We start from the raw sequence: 27,226 nt of genomic DNA on the forward strand, positions 1-27,226 counted from the left end.
CAGACATGCAATTAGATATCACAATGGAAAAAGAAGTTCTCCTGTGATTAATGATGAACACAGCAACTCACCTTAACTGTATTTTTGCTGTTGAAGAACAAACCCTTTGGTATGGCAAACCAACCCAATCTCATACCAGTGATACAATCTGATATGTTGACACAACAACTCTGACAATTCCTACGTAAAAAATAGTTCAAGAGCAATGTATTTGTATTAAATGTGTCAGATACAATAGTGCCAAGAAGCTTGGTGCAGAGAAACAAGACATTATCATAAAGTTTAGATGGACAACTCCTTTAACATTCAAGTAAATCTAACTCACAGGGGCAATGGCTTTATCATCCCTGGGGAACTGAATTCATTTCTTATGGCTATCAGAAATATAAATTGACATAACAGGCAGAGCCTACACCTGGACAAGGACACTGTCAGAAAAGGTTGTCATTAGTACATCCTACTTCAAAACTCAAGCATATTTCCATACATCTTCTCCCTTGCTAGCTTTCTTCCAAAATATTCTTACACATATAATAACTGGTATATAACTTCTGCAGTGAGATCTATGGCATTAAAGCAACCAGCCATGTAGACTGGACAGGACGCTGGTACACTGGACTCTGATTCTACTTCAGAATTAGCACTCTAATTAAACCACATAAAGAAGGAATTTAGAAACACTGAACAGTCATGTGTCTGTGAAAAGTGAAGTTCACCTATGATTCAAACTGCTGAGGGACATCAAGAGCAACAAGAATAGCTTTTACATTAAATAACCAAAAAAAAAGTCTGGACAAGAATGATATGGGCCCACTGCTAAACATGGTGGATGTAGCACACCCTGGCTACAAAGAAGGCTTACAGCCCCTCGGGCTGCTTTAAAAGGGCCATATCAGTAGACCTAAGTGAGTACTTTTACCTAGTGCATATCAGCCTAGCACAGTGCATCCACTACTGTGCATCCACTACTGGACATGCAGTGACAAACTGCAGAAACTTCAATAAAAGGCAACTAAGGTGGTCAGAGACTAGAGCAACTCCCTTGTGATGAGATGATGAAAGAGGTTTGTTCAGTCCAGTGTAGACCACTTCAAGGGACTCTAACAGAAGCCACTTCCCAAAGTACTTACAAGGAAGTCAACAAGAAAACAGAGCCAGTTGCTTCAGTGCAGTGCTCAGTGGGACACCAATGTATCACAGATGCAAATTTAAACTGAACATAACGAAAAACTCTTTTCACCATAAGGACATTGAAGCATCAGATCAGGTTGCCCACAGATATTAGGCAGTCTCCATTCTTGAAGGCTTTCAAGACTAGATGGGATAAAGTCCTAAACAACCTGGTCTTGTCCACTGACCCTCCTTTGAACAGAAAGTTGAACTAGATAGTCTACTGATGTCCCTTCTAACCTCAACCAACCATTCAGCATCTGTGATTTAAATGTCTATACTTGAGCTACCTGTCTAAGATCCTATCACTGGAGATCTAGTCAATAACGTCAACAGAGTTTAGTCAATAATTCATTTGATCAAATGTAGATAAATCACATTACTTCATTAAATATATCCATTAACTCACTATTGAGTAAAGTTCACCTTCATGAACTTGACCAGCTGAAGTCATCCACATCATATAAACGCAGTCATATGAGCTTCTATCATTAGGTTCAAAATACTCAGTTTCCAAACACAACTCTTCCCACTCTTAAAAAAAACAGAACCCAAAACACACAAACCAAAAACCAAATGAAACCAAACCAAACAAACAAACAAAAAACCCCAACCACTAATTATCTGAAGTGTCAGAACCCTGAATGTACACACTTTAATCAGAAGTACAGCCAGGTCTAGGAATGATTTTTTTTATATGGATTTACTTAGAGGAATAAGAGAGCTAAAGCTCTGCTATTAACAATGTCTCTTACACTGCATGTATTAAGGGTCATGTGACAAGAAAAATCAGATCAAAGAGCAGGCTTCCCCCATCGTTGATTTTCTCAGATATCAGTGAGACTAGCTGGAAGCATCAGGGCTGTGAGTACACCAGCAGGCTCCTTGTCCTGCCCAGCCTTAAACCATCTGTAAACTGCTCCTCCCCTGCCCACTGGTTTAGGTATCTGGGCTAAAGGTCTGCTCTGACATGGCATAGCTGTGTAACCCTGGATGAGGTTTCTATTAAAAAAGATAAGCTGTGGGGAAACAGCTGTGAGAAGCTCCAGCTGAGGCTTTTATTCATGTAGCCTCTACCTAATGTCTTCAGTGCAATGAAGCCTCTGCCCTGCTTTAGATATGCTGTGCTTTGGTTGCACCTTCCTGATATTGGTCCTGCCTTACTGATTTGACTTCTTTGCTTATCCTCAAATCTGCCTTGTCACCACAGATGTCACTGAATTTTGTTACTGTCACCAAATCTGCTCTGCTTTTTCAGTCCAGGTACTGTGGGACTGCACGCTTCATCAACGAGGTCACTATCTTGCTGTCTCTCTGAGCTCCCCTCTTACAAAGCCCTGTCACATTGATTGCTGACAGCAATTGACAGCAAAGGATTCTGTAGCTTCACCACTAATACAAATGGAAGCATAAATGATAAATGTATATTAGCACTGACTCAGACCTGGACATATTGTTGATCTGTTTAGATTAAGTAATCTATACAGTTATAGATCAAGTGCTATCTCAACATTCATGCCTTCACCATGCTCTTTAATAACAGTATTGCTTCAAGATGCCATTCCTCCAAATTCCTCAATTTTATTTTTTTCCCTCTTGCAATAATATGCATAGGCTAAAAAGATTTTGAATGTATTTGGCTTATATGAAATATGAGAATCTCATGAGGATCAACAAGGCAAAGTGTAAGGTCCTGCACTTAGGTTAGGGCAATCTTCAATATCAATACAGCCTGGGAGATGAAGAAACTGAGAGCAGCCCTGCAGAAAACGACCTGGGGGTGCTGGTGGATGAGGAACTGGACAGGAAAACCTGCATCCATCACTTCAAGTGACGTTACCATGCTAGCTAATCACCTTCCTAAACGATTTTACTGATCGTAATGGACTTTACTCAGGAACAATGAAATTTGTCACCTACTGTGCTAGTTTGAAGCAAGCTGGAATGTTTTGGTAACAGAACTAGATAACGGGCAGTGAAATGAAAAACAATTGTGTCTACTTCTCTCACAGTTACGCTGAGAACTCTGGGAAGAAGAAGAAAACATTCTCCATTTTGTTTCTCACTCTTGCTTTTGCCTTGGACCTGGTCACATCTCATTAACCCTGCTCCTACTAACCTTGCTCCCTAACCTCTTGGCTGCACCTCTTTTCTTCCTGAGAACTGGGGTAAGGTTGAGAGGGCCAGGGGGAGGTGTTGGGGTGGTTTGAGAGCCCCTCCTGGGGACTCAGGTTTCTGGGAGGGGAGTTGTGCTTTTGTATTGTTTATCCTTTGTATATTTCTGTATATACTGTATATAACTGTAAATATTGTAAATAGCTGCTTGTAAATTCTGCTAGCTGTAAATAAATTGCTTCATCTATATTCCCAGAGGCCGTCTGAGTTAGCTGGGGCAAATACAAAGTGTGGGAGGGGCGGGGTAACCCCCAAACCATCACACCTACATTCCTAATAAGCTTTCTCTTTCTCTTTTAAGAGCTCAGTCAAGCAGACTGAGCTCCTTATGGGATAAATCACTCCTTCAAAGTAGTGAAAAATAGCAGCACCCTACCCATAAGCAGAAGGCTGAAGTAGATTAGATTACTCATGAGAAAGATTGTTACTTGCAAGACTAAGGCCTGGACCGTTGGTTCCCTGAATATTGTTGCAATTGTGAAAAAGTAACATTGAGAGTTCTACATCTGTGACAATATCTGGAAATAACTGCTAACAAGAGCTAAAGTTTCTCACTTACCTAATTGGTTTAGAGGATGAAGCTCTGCAATCCTATATGCCACCATGAAAGCACAACCCCAGAGACAAAGTGCAAGCACTCAAACCAGCATTTGGCTCTGTTTCTGCTAGTTCTCAAGGCTGATTCATTTCAGTCACATCCTGTCAGACAACACTACCTTTTAAAACTGAGCAACAAATTAATACAGATTTGAACAGTCACTAGACGATGCTGACTGACCCATGCCAACCTCCCTGAAATCAGTCATTTCCAGCAACTCCTTAGAGGAAAATTACATTTACATTACCTATTTGATTAACTTAGAAACTCCTTTCTTCTAAAAGACATCACTCAGGCTTTCAAAATTTACTTCATCCGCCTCTCAGATAGACATGAGAAATACATCTTTTAGAAGCCTGAAGAGCTTCAGCTGCATGACAACAGTGAGACACACTCTTTAGGTAGTGATGCCTATGAATGCCTTGCTCTTTTGTCACAGTTCTGCTCAGTAACAGAGTTTATCTTATAGTGTTTTAGAATTAACCTTTTCCTGCTTAAAAACTTTAAGGTGGCAGAAATCTAATCCACTATCACTCTTAATTAGGTAACACCATCCTATTTATTTTTACTAATAATCTGCCTGTGGAAGTTACATCACTTTTAGTCACACAAGAAAACTCCACAATCAACCATATTACACTCTCAAGTATCTTGCCAAACCAAAATTCTCCATGACTATTTCCCTTATCTCACCTTCCAAGTTACTTCAGCAAGCTTGATAGGACTGTGTTGGCATGTAGCCTGTCACAGGAGTAGGTGCCCCAGGACTCCTGCACTGTGAAGTTCATTATCTTCTCACGGGCCAGTAAGTGGAAAAGAAACTACTTGCTCTGTGCCTCCTCTTTCCTTTCTTACATGTCTCACAACAACTTAAATAAATCTCCCTCATTTAGAAGATGTTGGTGCCATAACTTTTACACCTGTAAAAAAGACTGAAGGCCCCTGCAAGACTTAAGGACAGTGTTTTCCTGGTAGACACTCTCCATGTAGTGCTCACAGACTGATATTTCCATCTTTTAGTAGTTCTTCTGGAAAGGAGTTTTAAAAACTGGATAACATGAATTGATTGTAAGAACTTTGTAGCCTATAAACTCCATGGACCCCAGGGAAAAAGCCTGATTAATTGATCCATTTGTGACTGATCACTGAAATCCTTTCCTGTGCTTGACAATCTACATGTCTTTCTGTCTTTATCTTTGTAGGTCATGAATAATTCAAACATATGCTGCTTTCACTTTCCTCACTTGAATTGCATTAGAGTGCTCATTTGGGGTCTGAATCCAAGCCTGATAAAAATGGACCTCATGTGTTCTTTCCTTCTACATACTGCAATGTCTTCTTTGATTTTATTCTGCTCATACACAGATAAAGCCTTCAGCATTAGGCATCCAAGCATTTAATGGATCAGCCTCCTGGCCCTTTGGCCTGAACAAGGAAACAATTTCACCAAAATTGAAAAGACCAAGCATAAGGTAGGGCAACAATTTAGAGTCTTCACTAGAAACAAAATGGCTTACAAAACATACATATAAATCTCTGAATGAATCATCTGCTATGAGTCTTTGCCCTCCAATGCATTTACCCCGTGAAATACATGAGTCTGCAATACATTCTAACCATCATAAAAACCAACCTTTAAAAGAGAATATGCAAAAATACACACCAGCTGTAAATATATAAGACAATGATAGACAGTATGAATCCATGCATTTCAGACTCTGTATACATCCATTACTTTTTATGTTTCTAAGAATAGATGGCATAGAGATTGAAGCTCCAAGTTGAAGCTCCAAGCTAAATGATGAAACAGATCATTTATGAGTCCCTTTTAAATCCTTGATAGAAATAATTCCATCTACTGTATTCTACCATGTTGAAGTACTGGCTTCATGTTTGGTACCTCCAGGAGACCAAAAGAACATAACTGCAAGGAAATGCACTGATGTCAGCAACTGCTCTTATTAATTTTTATTACATTAACTTGCACATGATCATCTTTCTGTCAGCACCTTCTTCTTTCCACTTGTCTAGTTTTATCTCACTTCATGTGTTAAAAGTGGATCTTATTTTTTGGTAATTAAATAAAATGATCTGTTCACACATTTAACTTTACTATCAAGTGGAAAACAGCCAGTAAGAATAACTACTTTGGAATGGCTGAAAATAAAAGGTGGAGAGAATAGAATGATACTCTAGCAGAAGTAGTGTTTTGAATACAAAATTCAAGATGTATCTCTTCTCAGATAGATTCAGTGCAGAGAAAAAAGTGATGCCAAGGAAACAGCAGATGAGATCTGTCACCAGAAATAAATATTTTTATCTGAACAGAAACCACACATGAAAGGTATAGTCCAAAATGTGTAAGGGCTTAGAAGGCGTACCAGGAAAATGACTAGTTTCTAACTAGTACCTGACCCTACTCTATCAGCAAGTACCTATTTTGTTCTTAGAAACTCAAAGTATGACCTTCTGCTGTCAGGCTACTGGCATTCCTTTTCTACTGAAGTAGTTGCATAAATAAGATTCCAAAGCAGAGGAAAGTGATGTACCATTGCAAGGACACCTGTTCTCTCCCGTTTTCTATCACAGGCATACAAAGTTCAGTGCTGAAAGGAATTAAATGTTTTTCAATGCATTTTTCAATGATTCCTCACAGGCAAAGAAACCACTTTTTATACAATGTATGTAGGTAAGAGAAAACTAATTTTAAAAGATATTAATGCCCTACTCAGAGAATTAATTCAAGTCATAAGGACAGAACTAATCAATTGAAATAAAGCAAACAGAAGGAAAAACCCATCCAAGTGCTGCAACAACTCTCCTAGCTTCAGAATTCAAAAAGGTTAGTGTAAATTTTCCTAGACATGCTCTAGAAATTATATCTGCATGCTGAACAAGACCCAAACATTTCAACCTGATTTCTGTTATAATTATAATAGAGCCATAATTATTTGCTACTGATGATGAATAACATACAGAAAAAGTGGAATTTAAATTTCCTACTCTAATAGAATTTCTCTCTAGAGAATACATCAATTCTGATGTCATATCCCTGGATTTAAAAATCAAATGACTATTTATTTCTTTAATAGAAAGTTCATATAAAAAAATACAGACTATGATCTTATTGAAAATTATTAATCCTATATAGATAAATCATCTAAACAAAACATAATTGAAGAGCATGAAATTCCTACTAGAACATACTGCTAACTGTTTTCACACAGATGAAAATTCAGAAAATAAATTCTTACTGAATATATTTTGATTTCAGCAGACTTCATTGGCCTGTAAATTGCAAGATGTAAAGCCTCTTATTTTACAATGTGCATTTAGCATTTCAAGATGCAACCATACAAGTTCTGCAACTGGAAAAAACAGTTACTAGGGAACTTAGCTAATTAACCCTGCATTTCCTCCTCTCCCACTGACTTGGAACAAAAAGAGACACTTAAAATTTTAAAATCTTTAACACAAAATATCACATGAGAAAGATTTCCCACAGTTAATATCAGGGAATAGCATAATCAAGTCTTTCAGCATGTATGGGGAAGAGGTTGATTCAGGAGATGGAGAAGTGGAAAGTGGTCAGCTGAAATAATTTGATTATAAATATGCCAGATGTACAGACCAGGTGCAAAATCCAACTCCTGAAAAGTTGTGTGGAATTTTAGCTTGGATTCTGTTCTACCTCTTCCTTCCCTTCAAAACTGTATCTGTAGCTTCTACTGTTAAACCTGTTAATGTCGCTGGGAGAAGTCAACATATAACTGCCGTGGAGAAGATCTGCTATGACATGTATTTTGTAGAGATACTGCAATAACTGGAAACCTGTACTTTATACCCTTGGCTACAATCATCAGACTGCTGTAGAGTGACTAATAGCCACTTTATAGTTAGTATTCCATGGAGTGGACTGGTAACTTTTTCCTCTGGTCTCCATCACTTTTGTGCTAGTTTGAAGCTAGCTACAATGTTTTGGTGAGAAGGACTAGATCATAGGCCGTGAAATCAAAACAAGAGCGATGTCTACTTCCCTCATAGGCTTACTGAGATGTATAAAAACATAAGTCAAAACATAGATAAGACACTCAGCATCACTCTCACTCGGGCTGCTGGCTGAGCTGCATCTCTAACCTCACCCTCCATTTTTTACTAACCCACTTTGCTTCCTAACCCTCTGGCCAAACCTCTATTCTTCCTTGGGACTGGGGTAAGGTTGAGAGCGGTAGGGGGAAGGTGAAGGGGTGGTTGAGAGCCCCTCCTGGGGACTCAGGTTTCTGAGAGGGGAGTTGTGTTTCTGTATTACCTTTTACCTTGTATATTTCTGTCTATAACTGTATATACTGTAAATATCTGCTTGTATATTGTGCTAGATGTAAATATAAGCTTCACTCATATTTCCAGAGCTGGCTGAGTCTAGTCTGGGTGATTTCTAATGTGTGGGGGGGCAGGGAACACCCAAACCATCAGTACTTTCCAAAACATTTGTAAGTTAGTAACTGTGTCTACAGCAAAGTGCTTCACTGCATCCTGTCAACATGGTGCTGTAAGACACAATGCAGGCGTGTTCTGTGCTTATATGATAGGAGAATTAGAGGAAGCACAGAGCAAAAGACATGCTTCAATACTTGCAACATCCTGGGCTGTACTAGCTAAGAGCATAGCTTAGCAGATCATGAGGGGCAATTATTCCCCTGTGCACAGTACTGCTGAGAAAATTTTGTGCCCAGTTCTGGGCTCTCCAGTACTAAAGGGACACAGAAATACTGGAGCAAAACCAGCTAAGGGTCATGACAATAAGTAAGCACTGGAGTATCACTCAAACAAGAAGTTGAGAGAGCTCAAACTGGAGAAAAGGAGCCTGAAGAAAAGGCAGCTCAGGGAGGTCTTTTCAATGTGTGTAAACACCTGAGGGGAGAGTGAAAAGATAAAGTCGGGGTCTTCTCAGTGGTATGCAACAAATGGACAAAAGTTCTAATGAGCATAAATTAAAATACAAGACATTAAATTTAAGTATGATTAGCCCTGAGAAACCTGATCAAATTTACCCCACATTGGGCACAGAGTTGGTCTAGTTAATATATTCTGTGATATGTAGTAGTGGGAACTTCACTCTGGCCAATAAAGATACTAAAGACAGTTACACCAAATGCACCTTCATTTCATCCTTGAAAGATAACCAGGACCAAATTCAAATGTGCCCAAGGAAATAACCAGGGAAAATGCATCATGCCTCAGACCAGCACTTGGAAAAAGTTGACTCACCATATAGGTTTGTGTTAAAATTGAATTGTTCTTCATTCCAGTTTCCAATAGCATATAGAAGAAAGGAGAAAGACCCTGAATTTCACTGAAGCCTACAATTATGACTGTAGCTAATTACAACACATTATGGATTCTAACAAAAGTTCCTTTGGCTACACTGTGAATTAAACCTCCTGAAAAAGACTGATTTGTCATTTGAAGGATGACATAATCCTCACAGGTTTAGAGAAAAAAGTAGCACAGCTAAAATATTTAAAAGGATTCCAAATTGAATGCGAGATTGTGTTTTGATCAGGAGATCTTTCTGCTGATAGCTTTATTTCTCTTCAGAGGTTTAGGATAGTGGAGTAATTGACTCCCAGCTATACTGGGCACACCACTTTAAAAATTCACTGCACAGCACAATTCAAGTGTTCATGGTTCAGGACAAAACAGGAGTGTATTGTAGGTCAGCACAAAGGCATGCACAGAGAAGACTGCAAAAGATGTAGTTCTACTTGACTTGTTCCATAGCAAAGTACACCTAGCAGGACAAGCAGGTGACTCTTCCCCTCTACTCTGCTCTCATGAGACCCCATGCAGTTCTGGGCCCCACAGCATAAGGAGGGGCATGGAGCTGCTGGAACAGTTCCAGAGGAGAGCCATGAAGATGATCAGAGAGATGGTGCACCTCTCCTATGGAGTCAGGCTAAAAGAGGCTGTTCAGCCTGGGAGAAAAAAAGCCTCCAGGGAGACCTTAGAGCAGCCTTTCAGTACCTGAAGGAAGCCTCCAAGAAAGTTGGGAAGGGATTTTTTACAAGGGCCTATAGTGACTGGATGAGAGGGAATGGATTGAAGACTGAGAAAGACAGATGTAGAATGGAGATTAGGAAGAAACTCTTTACAGTGAGAGTGGTGAGACACTGCAACAGGTTTCTCAGGGAGGTCATGAATGCCTCCTCTCTGGAAGTGTTCAAGGCTGGGTTGGATGAGACCTTGAGCAGCCTGATCTAGTGGAAGATGTCCTTGCCCATGGCAGGTGGATTGGAACCACATGATCCTCAAGGGATGAATGGTAAGGACAAGGAAGAAGACCATGTGTATCTAACAGCTTTTCCAGACACCAAAGGACTTAGCGTCATACTTAAACATACAAAAAATAGTTACTAATACCTTGAAGACAGCAGCTATAAAAAAATATGTCCACATTCAGAACTATATACTATATACTTTATCATAGAATCATAGAATCAGCCACGGTTGGAAGGGACCATAAGGATCATCTAGTTCCAACCCCCCTGCCATGAGCAGGGACACCCTACCCTAGATCAGGCTGGCCACAGCCTCAGCCAGCTTAAACACCTCCAGGGATGAGGCCTCAAGCACCTCCCTGGGCAACCCATTCCAGGGTCTCACCACTCTCATGGTGCTTATGCTTTCTTCTTATACAAAAGAGAAGATAAAACAGTTAAGATCAATTACAAAAGGTACACCACAAAAAACATCAAAGATTCACACTGACAACTAGTGATGAAGATCAGAGTTACACCATTAGCTTCAATATGTTGCCGTACTTGCACATCTGTGTAATTATGAGGATACAATTTTGAAACAAAACAAAGCATATCACAGTAATATTCTCCTTACAGGTAGCTGAGGAAAGTTATCAGAAATATCAAAAATATTTTGGAAAGGTTATAAACACACCTGCAGGTTCAGCCCTGTTATTCAGGTACATGTCAGGAAATAAAATAAAATAAAATAAAATAAAATAAAATAAAATAAAATAAAATAAAATAAAATAAAATAAAATAAAATAAAATAAAATAAAATAAAATAAAATAAAATAAAATAAAATAAAATAAAATAAAATGCTGCATTCATTAAAATAATATTGTAAGGATTTCCTATGCTCAACTTCTAATCTCTGTACAAGACAACTGGACAGTTTCCAGTGTGAAGGCTGTTAGTTAAGAAAGGAAATAAAATTCAGAACCTCACACGCTGCGCTTACTAACCTAGAAATACTAAAAACAGAAGACCACCAGATGGTCTTTCAAGTCTTGTCCTTAGAAGCCTAGGTTACCTCACTATCTGAGTAATTTCATTAACCTCCAAAACATAGATGGTAAATACACCTCAGTATATTTCAGTGGAAGTTCTGTTCTGATACAGCCTAGAGGTTTTTAAGTGATTGAAAATAATGTATAGGGTTTTTTTTTCATTTTTTTTTCCTTGACTTAACAGCATTTTGTACAAAATTCAGTCAGAATAGTTTAGAGGCAGCTAATCCCCCTCTTCAGCTCAAGTCCACTACCTTCTGCTTCAAATGCTGTTAGACAGCATCTCAAACAGCTTATGGCCACAAATCTAATCTTCTTTCCACAACTATATAATGGCTTAGATTTCCCTCAACCTCCATCCTTGCTCTTAGTAATCATGGAGAAATCCATTTAACACTTAAATAATATTAAATCTAAACTCAAGTTTGTTCTCATTCTGGCCCACAGAACCATATGGATTTCAGAAATATTAAAAAAAAATCCATAAATTCAAAGGATGATTTAGGTTTGAAGGGATATTAAAAAATACATAGTTCAAACTCCCCTGCCATGAGCAGGGACACCTTCCACTAGACCATGCTGCTCAGGGCCTCATCCAGACTGGCTTTGAACACCACAGGGAGAGAGCATTCATGACCACCCTGAGAATCCTGTTCCAGTGTCTCACTACTCTTACTGTAAAGAACTTCTTTCTGATATCCAGTCTAAATCTACCCTCCCCAGGCTTAAAGCCATTGCCCTTTGTCCTACCACTACACACAATCTTTCCATTACTTGAGGAGAAGGACTATTGCATAAGACAGAAAACAGAAATCAGAAAAAAGTGTGTCATCCTACTCGTGTCTTCTGTTCTTTGCATTGTAAGGTTTCATTAATTATTTTTATTACTGATTACACTTCTTGCAAATAGCTACAATTAATTGCAAAATGCCTTTGATTACACTTGTGCAATTAAGTCAAAAAAACACCACACAGATGTGGCAAGCAAGTGATTTTTAGACCTGCTTTGTGCAAAATGTTGGCCTCTCTTCACTAACATACTGTCATGGTGTGGTGAACACTAACCTTTTTGATCAGCAGAAGCAGGACATGAAAAGATCCCAACAATTGGAACTTATTATCTGCTGTAACAGCACGAAGAGCTTTTTGTTCTGTAGGAAGTAAGACTGCAAAATGCATGCAAACATTTAAATTTATAGCACACTGTCTTTTCAGAACTTTATTACTCCTATATCCAATGACAAATATTCTCTCTCCATATATATAAAAACCTCAGAGACACCTGAAAAAACACTGTTATATCATTGCCCATGGAAAAGGCACCAGTTCTTCATGTTGCTGCAACAGAAATGAAATTAAAAAGAAGCACATTGAAGCTTCCACCTAAAGTGAATCTTTCAGAAAAGCAAACTCAGAGAAGGGCTCTGATACAAAAGTAAATGCTTTATATTTTGACAGTGTCTACACGTGTCATTAATTGGTCTTGTAGTAAGTAATGTCTTCCTAAGTTATCTCAGATGGGCATCAAAAACCAAATAAATTAATTAAACTGAAGCATTTAAAATCCACTGGATCTTGTCTGTTTGCTAGCAAAATCGGGATGTAGGTCAAAAATGTTTTAGATTCATTGGATGTTATATTGAAATTAACTAAATGTCACACCTGTACTTAAACTCTATAAATTAAGCATTTTTTTGTTTCTCAATAAAACAAGAGCAAAATTATATTTTTTCTGTAATGTAAAAGAAAAAAAAACATATTTATCTCAACAGAATAGCAGAATGTCTTAGGTAGGAAAGGACTTTAGAGATTGGACTGGATGATCTTGGAGGTCTCTTCCAACCTGGTTGTTTCTATGTATTCTATGAATGGACTGCCCAGGGAGGTGGTGGAGTCACTGTCCCTGGAGATGTTCAAGAAAAGCCTGGATGAGACACTTAGTGCCATGGTCTGGTTGGCTGGATAGGGCTGGGTGATAGGTTGGGCTCAGTGATCTTGGAGGTCTCTTCCAAGAGATTGATTGATTCTGTGATTCTATGATTCTGTGATTCTATAATTACCTACTCCAACCTCCCCGCCATGGGCAGGGACACCTCTCAACTAGACTTGGCTGCTCAAGGCCTCTTCCAACCTAGACTTGAACTTCCTCAAGGAGGAGGCACCCACGGCTTCTCTGGGCAACCGATTCCAGAGTTTCACCAACCTTGTACCAAAGAACTTCTTCCTAAGATCCAGTCCAAACTTACTATCTCTCAGTAGGTCATTAGAAGGCTTCAAACTCAGATGCAATTAATATCAGCTTAGCTTTCAGAAGACTTTTAGTAATGGGACACCAACCAAGTTTCTAATGAAATAATGGAGAAAATCACCTGGCTTAAGGCCAGGTCAGTAATGTTCCTGACTATCTGGTTCAGATTTGTGACTCAAGCTTGACCCTCACTAATACACTAATCTATAAGCTATTTGATTTCCTAATTGCACAGGGAAAAGTAAACCATGTAAAAGGTCTAACACTGAAAGCTCTGTGTTAGTTTTCATCAAGGCATTTTATGTTTCAAAGATGGGGAGACACCTAGAGATAGAATAAATGCACATAGGTGAAGAAGTCATTGCATATATACTCCAACTGGATGAGGCAAATAGCTGGCTAGATGGGAACTGTGTGCATCAGCAGCAGTGCTGCAGTAGACATCCCTTTGGATTTCATATCATCAATGGCCATTACCAACACTAATAGAAGCTGTCTAGCCTTGCACAGCTTTAGGTCTGTATCTCATTGTTTGTTTCATCATTTATCCATCCCTGGAGGTCCTCCTTCCAAGACACAATTGGAAACTTTTAGATGCCTGAATAATGAAAACAGACAGCATGCAATTAATCATGGTAATAGCACTTCCAAAGGTCACACGATTACTCTGCCCAAAGAAACCAATCTTTTTTTTAGTCCTCAAATTTAATTCCAGAAGGGGGGGAGGCAACTTGTGACAAGATGAGAGGGCCTGAAGCTGCACCAGGGAAGATTTAGGCTGGATGTTAGGAAGCACTTCCTCACAGAAAGGGTAATTAGACAATGGAATGGAATGGAATGGAATGGAATGGAATGGAATGGAATGGAATGGAATGGACTGTGCAGAGAGGTGGTGGAATCACCATCCCTGGAGGTGTTTAAGAAAAGACTGGATGTGGCACTTAGTGACACAGTCTAGTCAATGTGGTGGTGTTAGGTCACAGGCTGGACTTGATGATCTAGCCTCAATAATTTTGTGATTCTGTGAAATCTCTAATTTTGTGGTCATAACTACTGGAAAGAGAAATTAGCAGGAATGTAATCTTATAGCTAATGTCTGGACTAGTAACTCTGAAGATCTAAGAAGCCTTGCTTTCAAATAATGTCCCAAGATCATCATATTCAGAAGTAACCATCAAAACCTGACTGCAAAAATCTGTAGCACATTAGTGTAGAAATTGCTTTGGACTAAGCAGCCCAACTGAAATGCAAGACAGTTGGTTCATAGAGACTTGTGAAAAAGTGAGGATGTTTTCATTCCCCTCTGTGGTGATAGGGAATTCAAACATAACCACTACAGGACATCTGTTAATTAGCTGATCTGGATGCAGCATCTTACTCTTGGCATCACTTTGTCTGTTCCAACTCAAAGAGTGCAAACTTGAGCAATCTTCGAGGAGACTAGGAGACAAGAACTTGGCTGCAGAATCCCAGTAACAGCCCTGAGCTGAGGAAAGGAGTCCTGAATTCAAATATCTACTTGCAGATCTGTACATGGAGAACAAATAAACCCAACAAACCTCCACAATATTGTATTTGAACGTGAATGCATTCTATGATACTATGAGCAAGTTGTTTTTCAATTATTATTATTATTATTAGTTGTTGTTGTTAAAAGTAGTCGTGGCTGATATCCTTTGTGCCAAACAGTAGTGCTTCAGTATGAACTATCCTCAAAGGCCTCTGGAGAATCATTAGGTCAAATCAGGTTTTTCTGGAACACAGCTTTAGCTGAAGCATCAGAGAAGGACAGAAGCTTCTAATACACACAATTATCTCAAGTCCATGTCTCTAGAATTTAAATACATTTGCAAATGTGAACACCAAGAGCCTAGTTCTGTTGATAAAACTCTCCAGCTTTATTTAAAAGGTGAATTCAGGCACTTTTTTTTTTAATATTTATCTGGGTTCAATTTTGACTAAATGATCCATCAAAGGGTCACTCTATATTAGCCCCTACATTCTATACTTGCACAATAGATGCGTATTGGAAAAATAAAAGAAGCAAATAATTTTGCTATTAAAAATGTTTCCATTTTAACATTGTTTCTATTGTGCATATTGAATTAAACAGGAGAAGCAGGATACCTTATCTGGAGTTAATTTCTTTCTGACAATCAAGAAGTACAGTGAAGTTTTTATTATGTAACGTGCACTCTGTTTTTTCAATGCCATATTTTATCTTTCAAAATAATAATTAGTAGTAGTTTTAACATTTTCTCAGTTATAAAGACTTGTCATTTAATGGATACCATTTCCATAAATTTTAGTGAATACATTGTGTTAGTCTATTATGTTCTGTATTATTTAGCTACTGTTATTGAACAATAATAGCATTCACTTTCTTACAATTAAAAATTTAAAAGGAGCTTTAAATATAAAAGTAGAGGAAAGAGGCACAGAAGATAAATTATGCACCTGAAAGGAGTGGTTGTTTTAGTCTCTTAAGTGCAAATCTTTCTTTGTTGCGTTTCCCAGGCACCATTTGTTTCCAAAACAACTCATCATAGAATCACCAGTGTGGTGGATGGAACCTCCAAAGGTCATATAGACCAACGCCTCTGCAGTCAGAAGTGACATCAGCCACTAATCTCCAATAGATCAGGTTGCTCATAGCCTTGATTAGCTTCACCTTGAATATATTCAAGGATGGGGCACCAATTACCTCCCTGGGCAAACTGGTCCAGTGTTCCACCACCTTCTTTACCACGAGAGTAGTGGAACACTGGAATAAATCACCTGGGGAGGTGGTCGGGGCCCCATCCCTGGAGATATTCAAAGTGAGGATCAACAGGGCTCTGGGCAATCTGATCTAGTTGAGGAAGCCCCTGCTTACTGCAGAGGGTGCTGGACTAGACGACTTTAGGCAGTCCCTTCCAACCCAGACCATTCTACGATTCTATGATTCTCCCTACATTCTCCTTTCTGAATTGCCCAATATTTTTTTTCACACATGGAACAGTCTTTGCTTCTAACTACCTTTTCAGATAATTTTATAGCTATCAGTAGACTAAAAAATGCTTCTGTAGTTCCCTTGGCAGTTCTAGTAGATTAAATCCATTAGCACATTCACAGATACACACATTACATTCTCACCTTTTTCTGTTCATAACACATGATTCCATTAAGATGTTATTCTTCCTTGTTGCCCATACAACTTCTACAAAATTGGGTGTCTTAACTTTCCTTACCTTAGTTTTTAAATTTTCTTTTTCATTTTACTACTACATTAATTCATCACGAGTTATATATTTCTGGACCTTATGGCTGTCTACAACTACCTGAGGGGTGGTTGTGGCCAGGAGGAGGTTGCTCTCTTCTCTCAGGTGGCCAGCGCCAGAACGAGAGGACACAGCCTCAAGCTACGCCAGGGGAGATTTAGGCTCGAGGTGAGGAGAAAGTTCTTCACTGAGAGAGTCATTGGACACTGGAATGGGCTGCTTGGGGACGTGGTGGAGTCACCGTCACTGGGGCTGTTCAACGCAGGATTGGACGTGGCACTTGGTGCCATGGTCTAGCCTTGAGCTCTGTGGTAAAGGGTTGGACTTGATGATCTGTGAGGTCTCTTCCAATCCTGATAATACTGTGATACTGTGACCTGCTGTCTCAACATACTTAATTACATTATACGCAACCATGTCTGCTCCTGTTCAATATTCTGAACAGCTTCACTGAGTTCTAAATGCATGAAATGGTCGTTGCCACACACTTCATTTCTGGCTTCTGCAGTTGCAGAAGCTGTGTTACTAAAAATAGAGCTACCTGAGCTGGAAAGCTAATTACAGAGCTGGTAAACAGTGCTCCTCCCCATTGAGCAAATGGCAGAATAAAGAGGCTGCTAATGCACTAGGGTGCACGTGATCCTGTGAGTCTCTGAAATCTATCAAGTGTCTTTCTTTAATCATTTGTGGCCGCTTCCTTCATGGATAAATTACTACTTAAGTAAATAACTGTTTGACTGTTGGATCAACAAATCAGGGGGGAAAAAAGAACAATCAGCCTATGTTAGGAAAAAGCATTACACCCTAATTCTCAGCTTGCACAAATCAGAATCATTTCACTGAAGTAGACAGCACACTGTTGATTTAGACTACTTAAGTCTAGCTCTCTTATTCCCTACAGAAGAGAGATTATTGAAGGACTGTTTGCAGCAGCTTAAAGACTTTTTTGAAAGTTATTTCTATCACAAGCAAGCAAGAATGAACAACTGCCATTGTAAGAACACACCTTTTTGCCTTAAAGGGGCTCTCAGCCATGTCTGCAGTACAGCAGCATGGTGCCTGGAAAGCATTCCTCTAATGTAGAAGTCCCCACCAACTTTCACACTCCACTCTATTTGTCAGTGAAACATTGCTCACCTTGCTCCTTGGGACTGATTCTTGACATAGAGCTCAAAATAAACTTTGTTAGCAACAAGGTTTCAGATGGCAATTGGTCAATAAAACTCAACTCATTTTCAGCCATTGCTGAGGTAACAACATATAGTACTTAAGTGACTATTAAAATCACTGCGATAGAACTGCGGCCCCAAAGTAAGACCGTAAAATATGAGTTGTGTTTGTTCATTTGAGACACGTTCTGGGGCCAAGAAGAAATGTAGCCTTCTGGAATTACATTTCTTTTTTTCCTTCGAATGCAGAATTTAGGAATAAAATAATTAGTTAGAAAACTATTAGAAACACCATTTTAGAAAGCATTTTGATTTCTCCCTCCTAAGCAACCCAAATATTAAAGAGACAAGTAAATAAACCTTCCAAGGCTGTACTCAACATGTTAGAAAAGTTTGGTGGAAGAGCATGCTAGTGTGCATAAACTATTAGCTCATCATCATGTTTCTGTCATGAAACAGATGTATATAGTGCATAGAGGGACAGCAACTACCTGAGGTTAAATCCAGTCTGCACAGCTCATTTGTGAGAGGAAAGGATGAGCTCCCCTCTCTTCTGTCTCCCATCTTCATGAAAGCCTAACAAACTACCTTCTGTTGTCAAAGAAAAGCACTTTGGCATTTTTTTTTTATTAAGAGAATATTGTATGGGATGCAAAACTGTAGAAATGGATGGAAATATATATCACATGGAAGAAAACAATGAGGAAAAAAAGAGAGGCAAAAGAAATGCATGAGGAAGATGGCCTACAGAAAACCATGTCTTCCAAGCACTGCATATCCCAAAGAGTAGAAACAGAGAATCTTCTGGCAATCATGGTTATAGGACAAAGGAAACAGAATACCATCCTTCTGATCTTAAACAGAAGAAATATGGGGAGTACAGATCTGCACACCATAAGGCAGTCCCACACCACCATGCCTAAGTGACCTCTGAAGAAGTCAAATTCTTCACCAGGACTCTCATAGTTGTCATTTTAGCATAATGTTTCACCAAAACTGACACATTTTGTTTCCATGGTATTCTGTGACAGTATAGTGGATGATGGAATGCCCCTGGAGAAAGTCATATGTATTTTTCACATCTGAAACCTAAATAAGTATCAGGGTGGGGGGATTGGTGGGGTGGTGCTAGAGGCAGTAATGAAGCAATTTGTGTGTGTGTGATGGAATTCACTGCACAAGCAACACTAAATCCTAGCTTTCAATCACTGATCAATCCTCCTGTGTTTTCACACATTTGTTTCTGTCCTAAATCACCACAAAGACAGTAAGCAACACATTCATAGATTAGACAAAAAAATATGCTTGCTATGGTAGGACAAATACCCTTCAAATGACAATATATTCCAGAAAACAATTCATAGCCACACAAACAAAAATTAAAAAGAGATATGTAAAAAACAGAAGCAATATTTCTCCTGCACTTATTTCTCCCAACATTAGCTCTTTCACTAAAAGACTAAGAAGAATCTTTAACCCTTGAAGCCACTTACAATTAATTCATTCAGATTTCAAAGACACAACACTGACAGCCATTTTCCTCCTATGACGGACTGAAAGTACAGATGTCTGCTGTATCATAGTGGCACCAATTTCCAGAGTTCAGAACCATAATTAGCTACCTACTTATGCCTCAAAAAACCTAGCAACCAGCTGTATCAGACTTCCTTAAACTTCAGAAATTCCACTGAAAGTACTTTTTGACAGCTGACCAAGTTCCATCCAACACAGACATCTAATTTTAACAGCCCTCAGATGATGAAACAGTCAATTTTTTTCTCAACAATTCAATAGCTAAAAAACAGGTACAGACTGGTCTCTCCAGCACAGGAAGCCTGCAAGTGAGAACACAGGGTAAGCACAGACACCATTAACTTACCTCGGCTATGTGTGGCATGGGGTTAAATCCACAGAGATTGCACACAACTTTCTTGCATTCTGTGCACGTATTAAAGTTGGGGGGATCAGTAGAACCAATATTTAGTCCAGTTTTACAAAGAGGACAGGACATTTCAGGCTTGCTTGCTTTTTCTGGTTCCAGTGTTTCAGCAGGTTTCTTAGCTTCAGCAGCCTGAGGCTTGCTATCTTTAGTCAAAGCAGGTTTCTTTTCTAAATCAGCTCCTTTAGTTGCTAAACCACTATCTGGTTTTGGTGGTTCTGGCTTTTCAGTTGTAACAGGCTTGGCTTCTTTCTTTACAGGGATAGCTTTTGCAGGAGGCTGGGCTGGACCTGCCTCTTTGGGGGCTGCCTGAAAGGCTGGAGGTTGTGATGGAGGCTGGGATGGCTTTGCTGCAGGACCAGGTGTAGCAGGGGCTGGTGTCTGAGACCCTGGCTGACCTGCTGTGGAAATTAAATTTGAGGCCTGGCTGAAGATTGAAGCTCCAAATCCAAAGAGTTTCCCAGTAACTGTTTCTTGTGGTGTTGTAGGCTGAGGTTTAGGGGCATCAGTGATGCCTCCCAGATTAAGGCTGAAACGCCTCGATTGCTCAGGAGCCTTCTGAGGAGGCTGAGGTTGCGGTGCCGGCTGTGCTGGTGCTGGTCTGGGACCTGCCCCTGCTTGTGGGCCCTTGGGAGCTGGTTTAGTATCAGGCTTTGGGGCCGGTTTTGTTTGTAACTTCTTAGGATCATCTTTTGTTTGTGTGGGCTCGACAGGCTTCTGAGTTTTAGCATCTGGTCTAGCCCCAGGCTGAGATGCAAGCTTGGGATCTGACTTCTGTCGAGACACTTGTGGAAGGGGTTTGGAATCTGGTTTATCCTCAGCTGGATGTGCGTCCTGTGATGACTTGGCTAGATCTGGCTTTGGGGAATCTGCCACTTTCTGTTGAGTTGGTAGAGGTCTAGGACCTGATGAATCCTGTTTCGGCCCTGGTGCTGCAGAGGTAGGCACAGCGTCCCCTGCAGGCTTCTGTGCACTGGGTTGTTTTTGCTTATCTTCAGCCTGTGCTGTCTTAGCCTCTTCAGGCTTTGGAGCAGGATCTGTTTGCTGGGAGATCTCACTAGGCTCAGCACGAGGTTGCTTTGATTTCACAGGGGGAGACCCAGGCAAGGAGGGCTGCTTTTTCTGTGGCAGGGTTTTTTTTGATTCTGCTGGCTGTGAAGGATCAGGTTTTGGAGAAGCATCTTTCTTTTGAAGTGGTTGTGGCTGGGGAGATGGTTTAGCCGTTGAAGGTGGAACAGGTGTCTTCTGTTTGGGTAGAGATGGCTGTGGTCCAGGACCGTGACCTGGTGCTAGGTCACCACCTAACGCTCTTTGCATTTGGCAGTTTAAACAGAGCCATTCCTTAATCTGCAGGGGGAGAAAAATAGTGATTTTTAAAATGTTACAAAATAAAGTTAATAAAATCATAATAATAGGCTGTTGTGACATATGGCTTGTTGCAACATCTCAGCCTTCCATGTAAAAAAGGAAGAAATATTGTTACTAACATTGCTTTGTGGATAACATGCTCAACTGATGTTTGCATGCTTCTCCACATTACTGTGACTCAAGCTGTAGCTGAGCCCATGCTTCTAATGGCTTCACATTCACAGATCCATAGAACGTTTTGGGTTGGAAGGAACCTGAAAGTTCATCTAGCTCCAACTAGGCTCATTCAACCTGCCCTTGAACACCTCCAGGGAGGGGCATTCACAGCCTCCCTGGGCAATCTGTTCCATATCTCACCAGCTTTATTACAAAGAATTCCGTTTATACACAGCTAAATATTAGAGGATAAAGCCCCATCAGAATGAAAAAATCAGCAGTGATTCATATATAGCAATGATCTGCCAGAATAGGGGGGGGGGGGGGGGGGGGGGGGGGAAACACTGCTAAAATAGTTTGACACATCAAGTCTGCAGACAGAAAACAACAATCAAAATTAAAACACAGTAACTGCTTGATTACCTTTAAGCTTATATCTACCAAGGTCTTCATACAGCTTACAGGTTTGGTAATGGTTTACAGGGCACATTCATTTTCAGTATTCACATATCCAATTACTTCAGTACAGAGGTGTGTTGATGGAAACCATATAGTACACAGATTCATACTTTACCACCAGTTTGAAGGCAAGTCTTCATTTGGAATCAGGGTGGAAGTTTGCCTGTGCCTTGCTGGTATTTTAAGAGTCATAATTAGGTTTCCCAAAATTTCTGTTACTGAAAGAAGCTCCCAGGGTAATTATTATACAACTCTATGCAATGAGCTCCTCTTTTCAACATGGAGAAGTAAGACAAATAATGTGTTTATGTATTGCTCATAATTTTTGATGCTTCATGCATTTCTCATCATTTTTGATACCTCACAACTTTAAAACATATTTTCTCTTTCTCGAGAAGCATTACATGAGAGAGAAATAGCATTATCTTATAAGCCAGAAAACCCCAATATTCCTAAGGTTTCATCCCTATCTCTGCTTCTGTAAAGCCTCACAATCTGAGGAAAGATCAAACCAACTAAAGCAGCATGTGGTCAAGGAGCATCGTGTGCTGTTTTCCACACTTTACAGCTCCAGTAGAAACATTATAGGCAGCAAAAATGCCATCCAATAGGCCACAGAGTCCCATGGGCCTACACCTACAAATCATCACTAAGCAGGTCATCTGTAGCTCTACCTCTATTCTTCAGTCGGTGCATGAAATGCAGGGCACCAGCTACAGCATATGCACATATCACTGCAACAGAGGGAAACTGCAATTAGGAGGACAGAGAGCATAAGAATGAAGATTTCTGCCTTCCATTTCTCACTCAGGTCTGAAATCTCTACCATACACAATGGGATGCATCTGAAGGTACAATATGCACAAAAAGATTCCACCTGCATAGTACCAGAGCTTACTGGAAGAAAAGAACTCTGATGTCATGGACTGAGGCAACAAATTTGTTATTTTGGTGTGCTTTGACAGCCTTTAATTTTTTCAGCAGCAGAAATTAAAAGAACAATTGGACAGCTTCCTAAAACATGGTTCTTCAAACTATTCTGATAAACATGGTATATATGCACCCTGGAATACAAGCACTCTAGTACCAACAGCTTCACAAAGAGATGTCCAGTTTTGGCCTCAGCTCTAAGTTCACAGTAATCAAATTACCATTCTTAATAATGCTGCTTTTATCTTCTATTTGCAGTGCATTTTTTTTTTTACATTGTTTAAACAATTCTCCACTCCACTTGCAATCTATGACTGTTAAATAGTGAAACCAACTGAAACAAAACTCGAATATGTAGTTTAAGCCTTGCCTTAAAGTGAAAGGAATTAAGACCACAACTGCACAGAGGGCCTAAGCAAAGATTTCATTTAGTTAACTTCCATTTTGTTTTGATTGCTGATCAGCTTCCCTACAAATCCCCTCTCCAAGGGCAAATTATTGGTTACAAGTAAGTCTTAATTATGACATCTGATTTTAGATATTAGTAATCTAACTTAATTAGATACATAGTAATGTAATGTCCAGATGAATTCTTAAGGTTCCTCTATCTACAAGGTTTAACTTTAATCAAAGATCAGACTTAAAACACATATCTGAACATCCACCCCAGCTATCAGAAGCATCTGGCTTTGGCAAAGTGACAGATGTTTCTTCTATCAGGGAGGAGGACTGTCCTCTACTGTAGAGAAAGACATGATGCTATAAGGGGCATCAATTTTTAAAGCAAGTGCTGTACTCTACAGTAAGATGACCAGATGAAACCATGTCAGTAGTGTTGGTGCCTACTTGCTTTCATTCACCTTCCAGGAAATTTAATTTTAAGTCACCATGACACCCTTAAAGCCCCAAACAAAGTAGGTGTAGGGCTGAGTAGGGCTACAGAAGGAGTATTCTGAATAATTCTTGTGTTTAGGGATTCCAGATTCCCACATAATTTATAAACACTTAGGCTTGTCTTCAACATGCAGCTGGTCTAGTGTGGCTCTCTAATTGGAGTTCAAACAAAAAAAAATAGTTCTGTACTACAGTTTTCCACACAATGTTGTGCAGAACACAAAGTTTAAACTATTATTGTCCCTTGTCTTATATATATATATATATATACACACACAGAGACATATGCACACACATGTGCACTCTTGATATTAAACTGAAGCCTTTAAATCTAACAATGACTTTGCCACTGCAGTAGCTGGACTGCAAAATGGAAAATGTAGGAAATTTTACTTCACTGTATTTAAATCTCTCTGGTTTAGACATATAATGCCTCCCATGCATTTTAGTAGGAGGAATTAAGTGCCAAATTCTTCTAGTCACTATAGTTTACACACATCAGTTTCAAATAGACAACTGCACAAACCATAGTGCACTACATGACGCAGTTTTGTATCAAACACTGGCCTGCTCCTTCTACTGCAATTACAGAGACCTTCCATAAACTTTAACAGGAGCAGGTTTCTGTTAAATATAGATGCTCTTACATGACATGACAGATGAAGTAAAACTTACTGCTGCTGTAGATACCTAAAATATTAATGTTTATCTACCCTAAAATGTCTTCCTGAACTATAGTTCTGTGACCTTCTAGTTTCTTTCTCCACATTTCTCACACCTCTACCTAGAATTCAATGATAAAAGTTTCCAGGGCAACACATGAGCTTTTTCAGTCCCTGTCTACTTGTAAAGGAAATTAATCTTTGATACTGAGGATCCCAAGCTTTCTATTTTCACACTGATAGATAGGGGAAGGAACTGGGTCTTAATTCTAGAAAAGATACATAAGTAGTTTTGTTCATCCTGACAAGCATGTCATTAAGTGTAACGTCTAGGACTGCACATTTGACAGATTTCATGCAGTGTTTTTTGTTCAGATTTCAACTACTGAGCACAAAAAGTTCTGCCTTACTTGCTAACTCACTGATGTAAAACACCTATATGCTCTCAAAACAGAGCAATTAGAATTGCATGTATCCATCAGCCATAACATCTTTTTTAAAGCTTCATAAAGACTGGGAGCAGCAACACAATTTATTCACAGTGCTTTAGTAACAAAATCCATTGAGAGTTACATTGAAGAAAATTACAGTACCATGTTCCACAGCTTGCTCTTCTTTATGCATTCATAGTCTAATAGTTGGCTCCCATAACAAATATGAGCTATGCAACAGCTCTCCTTATCCCAAACAAAGCCAACACAACTGAAGGCAACCCAGAGCCTACTCCCTTCTGCACAAGTGTTCAGATTTGTTCTAACCAGCCAAACACATCAAAGGCAATAGCAACACTGTCAGAAAGTGAGTGCACTGATTGGAGAGCTCAGTTGCTATTCCTGCAGACGATGCAGAGGAGGAAGAGAATTCAGATTGATTCTAAGATTCCAGATCTACATGAGGAAGGAATTCTGGCTTGCAGATGGAATGTATTTCACATCAAAATTACTGTCATACATAGATCCCAGAGGCCATGTTCTCAGTTCTGTTGCGGAACACAAACGCATTCTAAGGGTCTCATTCCCACTTTAGACCAGTCATTTGGTGCTATAAAAAGGAGCATTAAGACATGCATAAAATATTAACACATCCCTTTGCAACACGATAAATGTAAAGATTTATAGAGCCTTTACATTGCCACAGATAAGCAGATTTCTGACATTTCTCAGTGCTATCCCAAAGCTTTATTCACAAAACCCAATTTTGAGTCTGAAAACATATCATCTTATTTGGTTTCTGACAATTTCAGAGCAATGAAGAATCCAGATTTGGCTCTTATTTCTGCCAATTTCTGCCATTTTCTCATTTCTGCCAAGACTATGAGAAGAATATGAAACATAAATCACTTCAGCCCATGATTTCATGCAGCTTCACGTGGGGTGGTAGAGTAGGTGGACTGAAAACTGGCTGAATGATAGCACTCAAAGGGTTGTGACAAGCAGTGCAGAGCCTAGTTGGAGGGCAGTAGCTAGCAGCAGTGGTTCCCCAAGCATTAGTACTGTGTCCAGTCTTGTCCAACATATTCATCAGTGACATCAATGAAGAATCATAGAATCAACCAGGTTGGAAGAGACCTCCAAGATCATCCAGTCCAACCTAGCACCCAGCCCTAGCCAGTCAACTAGACCATGGCACTAAGTGCCTCATCCAGTCTTTTCTTGAACACCTCCAGGGACGGTGACTCCACCACCTCCCTGGGCAGCCCATTCCAATGGGAAATCACTCTCTCTGTGAAGACAGTATACTCTCAGCAAGTTTGCTGATGATGAAAATGGGAAGGAGCAGCTGACACACCATCAGGCTGTGCTGCCATTCAGCAAGACCTAGACAGGCTGGAGACACAGGCAGAAGGGAACCTAATTAAGTTCAACAAGGCCAAGTGTAGAGTCCTGCACTTGGGGAGAAATGATCCTACATATCACTGCAGCTTGGGGCTGACCTATCTGGAAAGCAGCTCCATGGAGAGGAACCTGGAGTGCTGGTAGACACGTTAACCGTGAGCCAGTAATGAGGTTTGTGGCCAAGAAGGCTAATGCACTAAGAAGACTGTGATGAGTATGTTGAGGAAGGTTCTCTACACAGACGCGCCCCCCCCCCCCCCCCTCTACTTTGATCTGATGAGGCCACATCTGGAGTACTACAGCCAGTTTTAGGCTCCCCAGTTCAAGAGAGGCAGGGAATTACTACAGAGAGTCCAATAGAAGGCTAGAAAGACACTGAGGGGACTGGGGCATGTCTCTTACAAGGAGAGGCTGAGAGATTGGAGCTGTTTAGCCTGAAAAAGACTGAGAGGGGATCTTATCAGTGCTTAGGAATACCTAAGGGGTAGATTTAGATGAGGGGATTGAGTCCATGATGACAGATTACACCAAGTTGGGAGCATGTGTCAATCTGTTAGAGGGCAGAAGGGCTCTGCAGAGGCACTCAGACAGGCTGGATAGATGGGCACAGTTCAATGCCATGAGCTTTAACAAGTCCAAGTGCAAGGTTCTGCACTTTGTCCACAACAACCCCAAGCAGCGCTACAGGTTGGGGACTGAGTGACTGGAGAGTAGCCAGGCAGAGAGGGACCTGGGGGTACTTGTCGAGAGCCAACTGAACATGAGCCAGCAGTGTGCCTAGGTGGCCAAGAAGGCCAACAGCATCCTGGCCTGTATCAGGAATGGTGTCACTAGCAGGACCAGGGTCATTCTGCCCCTGTATTCAGCACTGGTTAGGCTACACCTTGAGTACTGTGTCCAGTTCTGGCACCCTCAATTTTAGAAAGATGTTGAGGTGCTTGACAGGTTTAGGCTGGATGTTAGCAAAAAGTTCTTCACAGAAAGAATGACTGCCCTTTGGAATGGGCTGCCTGGGGAGGTGGTGGAGTCACAGTCCCTGGAGATCTTTAAAAG

At 40.1% G+C, this 27,226-nt stretch overlaps 1 protein-coding gene across 8 annotated transcripts in view; it reads right to left on the minus strand.

The window, feature by feature from the left end:
- The window catches only part of PCLO (piccolo presynaptic cytomatrix protein), a 385,933-nt gene that overhangs the window by 342,677 nt on the left and 16,030 nt on the right, over positions 1–27,226 (minus strand). For all 8 annotated transcript variants that reach the window (XM_064142576.1, XM_064142575.1, XM_064142578.1 and 5 more), the window contains exon 3: positions 19,810–21,216. In XM_064142576.1, the coding sequence (XP_063998646.1) occupies positions 19,810–21,216 (1,407 nt within the window). The remainder of the gene's footprint in view (positions 1–19,809; positions 21,217–27,226) is intronic.

This window comes from Pogoniulus pusillus, chromosome 4 (genome assembly GCF_015220805.1).
Source record: "Pogoniulus pusillus isolate bPogPus1 chromosome 4, bPogPus1.pri, whole genome shotgun sequence".
Taxonomy (NCBI): Eukaryota; Metazoa; Chordata; class Aves; order Piciformes; family Lybiidae; genus Pogoniulus; species Pogoniulus pusillus.